Source organism: Triplophysa rosa, linkage group LG12 (genome assembly GCF_024868665.1).
Source record: "Triplophysa rosa linkage group LG12, Trosa_1v2, whole genome shotgun sequence".
Taxonomy (NCBI): Eukaryota; Metazoa; Chordata; class Actinopteri; order Cypriniformes; family Nemacheilidae; genus Triplophysa; species Triplophysa rosa.
In genome coordinates this window covers 22,594,547-22,608,354 of record NC_079901.1, presented here as the reverse complement: position 1 = coordinate 22,608,354, position 13,808 = coordinate 22,594,547, and the positions used below count along the sequence as shown (strand labels likewise).

General features: G+C 39.2%; 1 protein-coding gene across 4 annotated transcripts in view; it reads right to left on the bottom strand.

Annotated features, from left to right (window-relative positions):
• kcp (kielin cysteine rich BMP regulator) overlaps positions 1 to 13,808 on the bottom strand; it is a 30,464-nt gene that overhangs the window by 14,562 nt on the left and 2,094 nt on the right. For 2 of the 4 annotated variants that reach the window (XM_057347418.1, XM_057347416.1), the window contains exons 3-24: positions 12,610 to 13,194; positions 10,680 to 11,236; positions 9,319 to 9,391; positions 8,537 to 8,724; positions 8,038 to 8,203; positions 5,103 to 5,179; positions 4,917 to 5,013; positions 4,078 to 4,160; positions 3,904 to 3,997; positions 3,745 to 3,818; positions 3,483 to 3,662; positions 2,970 to 3,063; positions 2,803 to 2,885; positions 2,619 to 2,709; positions 2,453 to 2,535; positions 1,815 to 1,900; positions 1,645 to 1,735; positions 1,271 to 1,367; positions 1,099 to 1,184; positions 900 to 996; positions 666 to 818; positions 487 to 581 (exon numbers count right to left, since the gene is read on the bottom strand). In XM_057347418.1, coding sequence (XP_057203401.1) covers positions 487 to 581; positions 666 to 818; positions 900 to 996; positions 1,099 to 1,184; positions 1,271 to 1,367; positions 1,645 to 1,735; positions 1,815 to 1,900; positions 2,453 to 2,535; positions 2,619 to 2,709; positions 2,803 to 2,885; positions 2,970 to 3,063; positions 3,483 to 3,662; positions 3,745 to 3,818; positions 3,904 to 3,997; positions 4,078 to 4,160; positions 4,917 to 5,013; positions 5,103 to 5,179; positions 8,038 to 8,203; positions 8,537 to 8,724; positions 9,319 to 9,391; positions 10,680 to 11,236; positions 12,610 to 12,712 — 2,748 coding nt within the window. In that variant the 5' untranslated portion in view covers positions 12,713 to 13,194. Of the gene's footprint in view, positions 1 to 486; positions 582 to 665; positions 819 to 899; positions 997 to 1,098; positions 1,185 to 1,270; positions 1,368 to 1,644; positions 1,736 to 1,814; positions 1,901 to 2,452; positions 2,536 to 2,618; positions 2,710 to 2,802; positions 2,886 to 2,969; positions 3,064 to 3,482; positions 3,663 to 3,744; positions 3,819 to 3,903; positions 3,998 to 4,077; positions 4,161 to 4,916; positions 5,014 to 5,102; positions 5,180 to 8,037; positions 8,204 to 8,536; positions 8,725 to 9,318; positions 9,392 to 10,679; positions 11,237 to 12,609; positions 13,195 to 13,808 lie in introns of those variants that run through there. The other 2 variants (XM_057347417.1, XM_057347419.1) reach the window with 2 other exon arrangements.

The following is a 13,808-nucleotide window of genomic DNA, read 5'->3' as shown; positions in this document are numbered from 1 at the left end:
GCACACACACACACACACACACACACACACACACACACAGCCACACAAAAGCATGTAATACAGAATCAAAATTTTGTCTTAAAGTGTGTATTTTTTAGAGGATCTATTGACAGAAATGCAATATAATATACATAACTATGTCTTCAGAGGTGTATAAAGACCTTACATAAAGAAGCGTTATGTTTTTATGATCTTAGAACGAGCTATTTCTATCTACATACACCGCGGGTCCCCTTGCATGGAATTCTCCATGTTGTTTGTACAGTAGCCCTAAAGGGACAAACTGCTTTACAGAACGCGTTTAGCAAATACATTATCTCTATCGGCACAGAAACGAAAACGTGACAACATCTGTGTCCCGTGTCAGCCACCATAGTGCTTAGAAAGGGAGGGGAGGAGTGAGCTGCTCACCGCTAGATGGTGCTACATTTCATACACTGGACCTTTAAGAAAGCGTCTGACATTTGCAAAAAAATGTGTCTGTACCTGACAGGCGCATTGTGAACATGGATTCTCTGGGTCAGCCCAGGTCTGCCCGTTTCCATACACACGGTGATTATGTTGGCACTGGCCACACGGATCTGCCATTAAATCACCATCAGATTCTTTCAGAAACAATATGATTAATGTCTCCGTGAGCTTTTTCACTCTTTATTCTCTTTCACCTGGTTGTCGCGTGGGCTCTGGGCAGGGCACGGGAGTTGGAGCCAGAGCGGGAGTGCAGTCGCAATTCACACGACCGCCTACACAAGAACAGCTTCTGCCGTCATGCGTCCATGAGGCTCCTTCCTCATACTGAACACCATTCCACTCACATCCTACAAACAGATTAAACACTGAGAGATTATGATGTCTTGTACCTTGTGTGATTTAGCATCAGAATGATGTGTCTATCTCACCTCTACACACTGGGCAGCAGGAATTAGGATGAGGACGAATGGGGCTGTCACAAGTTAAGGTAGGACATCTTTCGTTATGGCATGTGACGTCTCCACCCTACAAAAAACAAGCACACAGTTATTATGTGCCTGATGACGCTCGCCCGACAGCAGTGTGTGTGTGTGTGTGTGTGTGTGTGTGTGTGTGTGTGTGTTTCACCCTGCATGTACACTGCAGGCAGGGTCCATCACCGGGCGGCCTAAACACACTTCCATCTTCATAAACCCTTCCTTCATATTCACACACTGTGAAACAACAAAAACAGATTTAATATGATACAGTGTGTGTGTGTGTGCGTGTGTGTGTTTGTGTGTGGGTGTGTGACACTTACTGTGACATGAAGGACAGCATTGGTCACGTTTCACCGGGTACGTGCAGTGTGCAGTTGGACATGAGGATCCTCTGGGGTCACATGACACCTGTCCACCCTGCACATCAAACATACATAAACACACGTTCACATCACATGAAACTTGGGTTTGGTTTGTTTTTCCGTGATGCTGAGGGATTGTGTGCTTGGTATCTGTTTGGCACATTTTCTCCCTATTTTCAAAAAAATCGTAGTTTAGTTCATTTGCAGAAGTTTAAATGAAGAAATTTAAATAATAGGAAATACAGGTGAAGATGGCTTGATATGCTTGAACTCTATTAAACGGAGCTTAGTGAAGAAAACAATGACTTTAAGAAGTTGAGAACCGCACTTACCAAACACTGACAGGTCACACATGGATCCTGTCTGGAAACAAACGTTTGACTATCTGCATACACCTCACCCTCATATCTGCACTCCTCACACCTGATACCAACAACCATGAGGAATGAATAAAGTGAAATATCATGTCTAATGTCAAATAATCATGAAGAAACATTAATACCGGGGACAACATTCTCCTGGTCTCTGGACTGGATGATGACAGGGTGTTTGTGGGCAGCGGTGTGGGACGCAGCGAATATTCCCATTCTGAAAGAGAAACAGCATCTTTTTCTAAAGCGATCGAATGAAAGTGTGTCTCAGGGCTAAACCTCAGACTTATGCAATTCTTTTTATTTCATCCAAATCAACTCATTTGTAATGGAACTGTAGCTCCAACAGGGAGCTAGAAAACAAAACTATTTTATTACAGAATGTCTCTTGAGAATTACATTTTACAAGTAAAGAAAAGTGAAGAATTGAAGATTATTGACAAGTATAAAAGTTATAAAAAGTATTTTCTTTAATATTTATCAGTTCAACTGCGCTATATGTGCAGTTTATGCTTTATGTGAGATCATTTAAAGAGTTCATTGGCGAAAACGGATAACTCAGTTTTAAACACTCTCAAAAATCATGTTTTTGTGTGCATTCCAATTAATATCAATCAAAATGCAGTTGAGTTGTTTTGTTTACGTAACTAACTAAAAAAACAAAGCTAACTAACACAATAAAAACATGATTTAAAAAGTTATCTGTTTTTGCGAATAAACTCTTCATTTATTATTGAAATAAACAGTGTAGGCAACTTCTGACGTATACCTCACAGCGACACTCGCCTTCACACTGGGATCCGGATTGAAGTCTTTCCCCGTTCGGGATGTTCACTCCATTCACACTACAATCTGTAAGAGTGTACTCATACTATACTCGGAAGAAGTACTATCACAATTTTATGCTTGTAATACTTTTAAAGGGTTAAACAGACCATCACAGACAGGACAGCAGGATCCAGGGTAAGAGGCAGGGTTCCTACAGGACACCTGACAACTTTCACTCGCACAGAGAACCTGACCCTCCTAGACAGAACAGACAGAGAGAGGACATCAATCCATAGTTCACAAGACGAGAGATAAAACAGTTATTTGATTCAAAACAGATGATGGCCCCACCCTGCATGTACAGGTGACGCAGGGGTCATTCAGGTCCTTCCACTGTGTGCCATGCAGGTGCCACGCGTCGTTATGGAAACAACCTTCATGCCAGTAATATACACGTTTAACTTATATAAACGGTGATGAAATAGACAAACGAATACAAAAAGCACACGCACACTTACTTCGACACCTGGGGCAACACTGTCCACCTATAGTCTCCACCAAATTACAGTCAAGTGAAGGACAGGACTCAGTGTTACACTCTATATTCCCCGCCTACAATCACAACACACACGCACAATCACCATATTTACCGAGATATAAAACGTTTTGACACAAATGAGACAACTGAAATATAAAAATACATTTATGTTAATAGTATAGCATGGACGATTGAGTGGGTCCAATAAGACACAATAGAGAAATGTTGGAAATCTCTCTGACGTCTGATATTTCTATCTTAAAAAATCTGTGCACCGTCTGAGACATTGTTAAGATCTCTTCTGAAACTCTAGAGGAGATACCACGGGAGATTAGAGAAGCATGAGATTAAGCACGAGTCTCAATTTGCTCCCCATTTAATGTCTATGGCACCATAGTTTCAACGTTGTGGTTCTGCATTCAATTACAAATAATCGAAGATTTGATCTCTGTGGCTTGTTTAAACAAAAAAACAAGACTACACACAGTCTTACATTGCACATGCAGTGTTTGCAGGGGTCACGGGGGACCGGAATGGAAACCCCGTCTGGGACAAGTTGCCCCTCGAAGCTACAGTGAGAACAATCTGTGCAGCAGGAGCCGAAGGGCGGCTTCACTCCATCTTGACACGTTTGCGGACACTGATGCACGTCAACACACGCTTGATTCCCACCCTGATACGCAAAACACAAAAACGCAATCAACTGGTGAGAACAACATGTGATAGTTTAACATGAGCACGTGTGTGATAGACACCTGACACGTGCAGATTTGACAGCCATCGACGCTGCTGAAGGAGCCGTTGTATGGACGACCGTCTACGTCACATGCTGTGGAGGCACAAGACACGATAAGAACACAGATGACTCTACATTTCAGTATAAAGTGATTCAGATTCAAAATGTGAGTTTGTACCCGAGCAGGTTGGGCAGCACTGGCCGGGTCTTCTGTAGGGGTTTGGGCACAAAGTGGGCGGACACTGAATGGGCTCGCATGATACACGGCTGTTCTGCAAAGAAACACACACGCGTGTTTAGTTGGGCTCTTCGGATTGGTTTATAGGTGTGTAGAGATTTGTATGTGACATACAGAGCAGATGCAGTTGAGGCAGGGGTTCGATCGGGACACAAACACATCGCCGTTCTCATAGACCTCATCTTCATGCTCACATCCTGAAAATTACAACCGAATAAATCAGTGTTATTATTTTTGGCGCATACATTTTCTTTTACATAAATTTGGAATATTCTATAAATAACATGATGCGTTAACATGGCAACTGACAAAATTAACAAAATTATTAGAGCGTTTCAATTTTTTTTCAGTTTTTCTGAGTTTACAATTTAAAGTGTGTTTAGGTAAAATCGTCATTTTTGTTTCATTCAATGAACTACTGAAAATATTTCTCCCAAATTTCACATAAAAATATTGTTTCTATTTACATTTATTTGCAGAAAATCAAAACTGGAGAAACAGGGCAAAATTACAGAGAAGATGCTCTATATTTTTTCAGACTTCAAACACTACAAAGAAAACAAGTTCAAATTCACCTTTAAAGGTGGGGTCACAAGCTATTTCATGCATCCTGACTTCTTTACATTGTTAAACGTGCTGGCTTCTCGTGCTTAACATGGTCAACTTGTCAAAAAACGAGTTGGACGTATGACGTAGCATTTCTGTCCTCGATACACTCCGCCGGCGTTCATACACATTTCGGGAAGTTTTTTTTCGAACATAACAAGGGTTCTTTATGACTTTATGTCACTCCTGAGGTTTGATTTTGACACTGGACCGGAGTGGCCACAATACATCCAAAAAACGCTGATTACATGAAAATTTGGAACAGTCTCTTAATTGTTTTCGCGGCTGTATTTCAAAATAAAATAGTAGTATGTGCATGTAAAGTGAATGTGGTGTGTGGTGGGTACTTGTTGGGCAGACAGGACAGCACGATCCAGAATGAACAGACGTCTCATCGCAAGACACTGGTGGGCATGTGATCACATCACACTCCACTCGTCCAGTCTGAAACACACAAAGAACATCAGAAGCTGTAGAAGATGCCGGCAGAGCCCGGCAAAAGCGCCAAGATCAAAAACTGTATGTCTGTATACCTCACACGTGCACTTGGAGCAGTCGTCTGGGCTGAAGACATCCCCGTTGTTATAGATATTACCATGAAAGCTGCATTCTGTAACGACAAACACACACACACACACACACACACACACACACACACACACACACACACACCGTATTGTGCTGGGACGGAGCCCCTATGATACAATCTGAGAAAAGAACAACAGGTCACACATGTGTGTGCGAGAGAGAGAATGGTGTGTCTACAGGTGTATTCCTGCCCACATCAGAGATCTTCTAAGCTTATCTACAATATGAACTCTAAAGTATGTCTGCCAATGTACATGAGAGACATCTGATGTCTGAGCAGGAGTTTTAAAGACCATTCAATGCATTCAGACACTACACTGGGTTAGTTTCAACTCATGGCTAAAAATGAGACAAACCTAACCGTTGGGTTAAACATTAACCTATGCTGTGTTGTTTCAGTTCATGGTTGGGTTAACTTTGAATATTTTCTAGGTTAATTTAACCTCCACCCCTTTTTGACCCAACCGTGAATAAATAAGCTAATTTTATAAAATATGCTCAGCCTGTTGGAAATACACAAAACTGTACATATCCTTATACTGCAATTGTTTCTATAAAAGTTGCATCTGTATTTTAGATCCTTGTATTGATATTTTGATGCATTTATATGTGCATTTATTTCATTATCGCATGTCTATGTACTGATGTGACGTTTGTGTCACAAAGTGTTAGAGACAGAGATCAATTTGAGCCGAACGACTATAGAGGCATTTGTGTGAGTAGTAATAACCTGGGAAAACTATTCTGTAGTTTAATAAACGCTCGACTCGTAGACTTCATCACCACACACGATGTCCTGAGCAGAAGTCAAATAGGATTTTTACCAAACTACTGCACAACTGATCGTATCTACACGCTACATACTCTAATCGAAAAAGACGTTAACCAAGATAAAGGTGAAATATATGCATGCTTTATAGACTTTAAAAAAGGTTTTGACTCAATTAGGGCACCAAGGACTGTTTAACAAACTTATTGAAAGTGGCATAGGTGGTAAAACATATGATTTTATCAAATCAATGTACACCGAAAGTAAATGTGGCTTAAAAATCTTTTTTAAAAACGTGCTAGATATCTTTCTCAGGAGCGTGGAGTGAGACAGGGTTGCTGCCTAAGTCCAACATTGTTTAATATTTACATCAATGAACTGGCAACCATCCTAGAGCGATCTGAAGCCCCGGTCTCACTCTACACCACTCACAAATCAAATGTCTTCTGTATGCAGATGATCTGCTTCTGTTGTCTCCCACTCTATGCCATCAAACGTCAATGTCCTATAGAAATCCCAATTAGAATTTGGCTGAAAATCTTAGAATCAGTAATTGAACCGATAGCTCTCTATGGCAGTGAAGTGTGGGGTCCGTTGACAAATCCAAATCAAGAAAATGGGAAAAACATCCAATTGAGAGCCTGCATGCAGAACTCTGTAAAAATATCTTACAAGTGCACCGGCACACAGCAAACAATGCATTCAGGGCAGAATCACACTCAACCAAATTACAACACAAATGAAACCAAACTATATCACTCATTGGGAAACCCAAACAAAACAACAAAGTAAAATGCAATGTTATTTGACCCTAAAGAGAGAATACAGTCCGGCAGACTATCTGCACACAGTGACTGATAAAAAACTAAGAGTCACGTTGACAAGATCCAGACTCAGTGGACACAAACTCACTATAGAGACGGGCAGACACAGACTGCCCGTCTCTGCCAAAGGACCAGAGACTGGCACTGCGTCCGAAATCGCATACTGTGACAGTACGTACTGAATTCAAATAAGTACCTACCTATCGGCCGTAAAAACAGTATGTTCTATATTGTATGAGTGGGTGTAGTATGAATACATTTGGGACATACTGTGTCCGCCATGTTTTATGGTCATCTGACCCGTATGCTCTTTGACCCATGATGTATTAACAACAACCTATATGTGAGCGTTTATAAAAACATAATTTAGTCACGAGAAATTCATTTATTGGCACTTACATTTAAAAAAAATCGAGACGGGACTCCACATCCTAACAGAATGCACAAAATACACGGATATACGGACGACGTTTTATGGAAAAATCAAGTCCACACACCAGACGTTTGAAAGTCTGTCAAACGATGAGAAACTGGCGTATCTGTTTTGAGAACACAAGGACTGCTGTGTGTTAGTCTGCCTGTCACAACACAAGAGAAAACAATCAATCTGCCCTGACCTGATGTTTCCAATATATCTACATAACATTATATTATTATAGCCCTTTATTCTGCTACTTACATCTATATTTTGCTTTTGTAAATCTTTGTTTAAACACTTTAAGTTGCACCACATACTGTATATCGCACTTTATTTTGTTTTATTCTATTTTATTTTATTACTATAATTATCTTTCTTTTCGTTTGTTTACATACTTGCACTATTTGTTCGCAGCGCAGCTGCAAGTGCTTTGTAGATTTTGTCATGCCAATAAAGCACAATATCTAATAGAGACTAAATAGTGTTTTTTTTGTATCTGGATATTGTTTGACTGGGAAAGGACAGTCAACAAAGAGTCAAGTTTTTAAATATATATACATATAATTATATAAAATATAGTTATTTTAGAGATTGTGATTGCAAATAACTACACACAGATTACAGATCTTCAGACACTTTAACCCCCACACATAAACAAAAACACTCACACCCCACTTTCCATGTGATTATGGGACTGAGATGAAGTTGATCAAACTTTTTTTATAGAAATAATAAACAAAGTCAGATCCCAACGTACTGCAGTGGATATCAAGATGAGGTTTGTGTTTTCTTGCCGTTGATGTTAAAATAAAGGACAAATAATATGTGTGATTATGTGTCATATAATGATGATATATGAGGAAACTCACCATTCATGCGTTCACATTGAACCTTTCCAGAGGTACACGAGCACACGCTGTGACTGTCAGGAGACCAACGGGAGCCCTCGTCCATCTGATGTCCCTCCCATTCACACTTACGTTTAACACACTCACACGACTCCAGGTACTCGACCCGCGCCTCCAGGTTAGCGTTCTACATACACAGCCACAAAGAAGAAAGATATATATAAATATAAAAAATAAACAAAAATTGACCCTGCTGCCTACTTATTTTTTGACATTTCCATTGTTTTGTGGTCCTCCAGGATAGTCCCTAAAATACCATCATACTATGGTAAACTTCCAAAATTGAATGATTGTACAGTGGTAATTTTTGATATGTTATAATGGTACCATAATCATATTTACATGGTACTGCAAGGTACTTTCGTGTCAATAAAACCCTGGAAGTAATATGGTGCTTTTTGATATTTCTGCAATCCGTATAAAAACCAGCAATGCCTTTCAGAAATAAGTTCTACAGTACCTGTTTTTTTAACATGTCCAGCATGGTGTTGATGCTATGCAGGTGGTTCTCCAGTTGGCCAAAACGCTGGACTGAGTCCCTGGGTATCCCTGGGTAACTTAATTCTGCTCCGCCTTCATGGTGTCCCTGGTCATGCATCACATCTGGTATGGGGGGACTGGTGGGCTGGGCTGGTTCTTGCATGAGGTCTAAAACACATAAACACATGAGCAAAACGCCCCTGAGAGTTTTTACTTCTAAAGAGGCCTATACATTATTTCATTACCTAGAGATTATAGCAGGGTATCATGTGTTTTATAAAATAATTTACAGGAATTTACAGTCAAAAATTGTAACTAATTTCATTTAATCATTTATTCACCCTCATGTTTCTCAAAATATCTTCTTTTGTGTTCCACAGAAGAAGGAGTCATATACAGTAAAGGTTTTGAACACCATTAGGGTTTAATTTATGACGATTTTTTTTCCCAGTGAACTGTCCCTTTAAGTCAGAGACTCCACCAGGGGCTATAAAACAATCATATCTTCTCTCAAAATCTAAATGTATCATAGAAACCCTGAAAAATTATCCCTACTACACCCCAAAAGTGTTGTGAAAAGCACAGGCTGACGAAAATACAGCCAAAAACCCAACAGCTGACACATGAAAATCCGATCTTCTTGTGAAAAATTCCATGGTCCTAATTTTATTTCAGCTCACTCCAATCGTATGTTTTGCATAACTAATATCTAGTTTGTGTTTATATTAATATGATGTTACATTTTTTAAATTGATTACATGCCTGTTACATTGTCACAGAACCAGGGACGTCTCTCATATGCCCTTGTGGAGAGTTCAGCTGTCTGCCAATAACCCTATAACAGCAAGAAACACATAAAATCACGTGAAGAACATGATGAAGAAAAACAGTTTGGTTGTTTGTGTCCAGGTTTTGTTTCTAAAACACTTTCAGTTTGTCGGCATTATATGATATAAAGTACAATTTGTTTCTGGATCAATGCTCTTCAACGATGAAACACTGACCTCTGATTTTAATATTATATGGTTTATTTCATGCTGATATTGTTGATGGTTTTATCTTGTTTATATGGTGTCTATGAGAAGACTCGTAATCTAGAAACTACAGTACAATGACCCCAAACAATATTCGGACGCTTACTTTAAAATGTATGCATGCCATTAATTGCATTAGATTGCAAAATATTAAAGCAACCCCAACAGTTCACCCAAAAAATGAAAATTCTGTCATCATTTACTCACCCTCAAGTTGTTCCAAATCTGTATAAATTTCTTTGTTCTGATAAACACACAGAAATAAATTCGGAAGAACGCTTGTAACCAAACAGTTCTTGGCCGCCAGTGACAACCATAGTAGGAGCAATTGCTTTATACATTTCTTTGCTTTACTGCACACAAAAGGAGATATTTTGAAGAATGTAGAACAGCAAACAGTTCTGGGGCACTTTTGACTAACATTGTAACGTTTCCTACTATGGTAGGCCAAGAACTGTTTGGTTACAAGCATTCTTCTACATATCTTTCTCTGTGTTCATCAGAACAAAGACACTTATACAGGTTTGGAACATCTCGAGGGTGAGTAAATGATGACAGAATTTTCATTTTTGGGTGCACTTTTCCTTTAAACCAAGTGGGATATATTTTGAAAAACAGATTTTGACCTTTGGTTAAACTTTAACTAATAAAACAATAGACATAATGTTTATTTAAAAATACAAGTATTTGAAGAGTTTGGTTTCAAAATGAGATAACTCTGTTTTACAATTAAAAAAATCATGTTTTTTATTATGTTATCACGTTTTTATTGTATTTTATTGTGTTAGTTAACTGTATTTTTTGAGTTATTATGGCTTAAATCAAAACAACCCAACTGCAGTTTGATTGATATTAATTGGAATGCACACCTTTTTTAAAAACGAGTTATCTCATTTTGGAAATAAACTCTTCATTTGGACTTTTGGATGTCAAACTTGTCCATGTGATGATGAACTATACATTTGAACACCTATGTGAATTTAAGTAAGTGTAAGCGACTTTACTATGGCGCTGGAATGGTGTAAAGTAAAATAAAACTTTTTTGCCATTTCAAGATGTATGAACATATGTATGTAGCAATAAACTCACGTTGAATTTGCTGGCCTTGTGTCCTGCAGTGCTGGAGAACGTGACCTGCAGATCGTGCGGGAGGTCCAGAGTCAGAATTCTGCCACCTTTTTTCAATTTGAGCACCACGGCTTCCTGGCATTCCACAAACAGCACCACCTGCCTGGGCTCCACGCTTAAAGCCATTCTCACCCAACCACCCCCCACAAACGGGCTCCCGCCCGGAAACTTCACCGTCTCGGGCCGCAAGCCTTCTGCTGACCTGAACTCCAGCTGCAGCCGATCCGCTCGAGTGTTGGAGACGAGCTCCAGCAGGGGACGTCCGTCCTGCTTCAGGTGATCAGGGGAGGTGAAGGAGATTAGGGTAGCCTTTGAGTTTTTTTTCTGTCGGCCCACCAGTTGCAAACCCAGCACACCACGTGAGGTGCCACGGAGGTATTTTGCTACGTCTTGTTGTAGCGTGAGATGAGGCGTGCTGGAACGGAATCTCCAGGCGGGCATCTCGGGGTCATGCCCTTTGGCCTTGGAGACTCCCCGGCGGGAGCGAGTGACGTTGAGAGCCTCAAGAAGGTTAATTACTGTTGGAGGAAAATGACGACGTTAGCATGACATCACAATGATGAGCTGGACAAAATATTATATGGTTGTTACAGGTAATGCGTGATGAGAATATCTGGTACCTCACAAAGTTTATTTAAGAAATGTTTTAAAACGTTACAGATGGTTTATCTGCAATTATACTCGCTGTATAAAACAGCAGTTGGGCAGATTTACAAGCATGTTAAAGAGTGAAGTACAGCAAAAACCCTGCAGAGAAATGAAGGTGAGCGAGCAAAGTGCACATAATGACTTCCTTTAGTTTGTCAGATCTTTTGCTTTACTGTATTAAATCTTCCTGAGGATGAAGCAGCTAAGCACACACACACACACACACACACACACACACACACACACACACGCACGCACGCACGCACACACACACACACGCACGCACGCACGCACGCACGCACGCACGCACGCACGCACGCACACACACACACACACACACACGAACGGAGAGAGAGAGAGAGAGAGAGAGAGAGAGAGAGAGAGAGAGAGAGAGAGAGAGAGAGAGAGAGAGAGAGAGAGAGAGAGAAAGAGGTCTTTCAGTGTGAAATCAGACAGAAAAGATAAGATGCACAAAATCAAAAAAGCAGCCAGCGACAAAAAGAAACGGGAAAAAACAAAGGTCTTTGTGGTGGTGGAGAAGATCCTTTGAATGCAAAAACCAGAGAGAATAGACACGTTTAAATTTAGCTGACAAATGGCAACTTTTCTCAGCATCATGATTTCACAATCATCCTATATAATGTTAAAACATAATGGACAAATAAAATATAAACTTTTCACATCATCATATCATCACAATTTTTGAAAAGCTATAGCTGACAAATAGCATATCAACTTTTTTCCAAACATATTATTTTAAGATACTATACATAATAGACATTTTTTTTCTGAATTTCACATAGTTTTCTTTTGCGCCATATGACAAGAGACTTAAGAAACAAAATAATCAGTGTCTCTCGTTTAGTATGAAGGCCATTGTAAAAAAATTGCTGCCTTGCATTTTAAGTATAATAAAATAGGGTGTACAAGTTATTTCTTACTATTTGAATCTTATCTTGATTTGTGATTAATTGCTGTAACTTAAACAGGTTATTATTTTGATTTGAACGTAATATAAAAACACATGTCGTTATTCTACAGTGTATGAATAAAAAGAATCAAAACATTACAAATAACTCCTGTTATTGGCTTTAGATGAAGTCTACCATATCACATTGCATAAGTTATGTTAACCAAAATACACCATCAATCACTGTCACTCATCAGTCATCAGTTTAACTGCAAAGATCAATGTGTTTGATTGACAGCTGAATGTGTTTGATTGACAGCTGCATGCGCTCACCGTTCTTATATTCCCGCTCATGTTTCGCGTCCTGATGGGTCTGGACAGATCCACAAACAGTCCATAGCGCCAAGAAACATCCAATAAAACATCCGACCCTCATTTTCTCACAACCCGTTTACAGTGTCCAGCGAAAAATACTAAAAAAAACAATTGTCATTATTTAGAAAATACTGAAGCAAACTCTGTTGCAAAAAAAATCATTTTGCACCGCGAAAAAATATAATAAATATAAAAATGCATTCAAAGGTTTTTTTTATAAATATAAAACGAGATATATCCTAAGAAGAGCTGAATAAATTGTAGGTCTTGCTCTCCCCTCAAATATGAAACATCTGGAGCGCGCCTGCGGCTGAGGAAGCGGGTTTCTTGTCTTTTCGTCTCTAAACAAAGCGAAAGTTTCGTTTTCTTTAATCCGACAGTAAAATGGAGACGTCTGAATGCGAAAGGATATCTCGGGATATCTCCTCGGTTGGTTGTGTTCATCTGCTCCACTAAAAATGATCCTCCTCCTCCTCCCGAACGAAGAGAGAAACTTCAGAGTGAAAGTTTCCGGATTTCCGGACTGCTCGAGCGCCAGAAGTCCTAAACTTTGCGAAGTACACAAAACATTTTCATTAACAAATAACGCGCACTTGGGTAACACATTACAGTTGCATTAAAAGGCCAAACGAACGGTAATGCTCAACTGAGTAGTTCAAAGTATAGTTATAAGCTACAGAATGATCTATGTTCACTCAATTTATAAGACGTTTCGTGACATTGAATATGTGCATTGATACAGTTTTAGCAGATGCTACAGCACTTCAAAGCTCATAAAACACAACAGGTCCAATGGTACCAATCTATTATTTCCCTCCTATTTTTATTTTTTGTTCATGAGGTGAAAAAATACATGTGACCAATTTTATTGAATATAATCATTTATCTATTTAGGTTTGTGTGTTTAAAGTTTAAAGGTCACTTAGAACGCAAGACCTTTGTTTCTGATCTTATTGGGTTGATTAAGCACTATTTCAGCCTTCTAATCTCTATCAGGCTTCATTAAAGTCTATAATTGTGTTACTATGTCAAGGATTCTTAAAGCATAAACTAGAGAAGTCTGTCTGTCTATCTATATAATTATTTGCTTCTAGCACAATTGTTTACAGTATATTTTGGTTGCACTTCTGTTATTTTGTTAGTCAATATAATGCAGT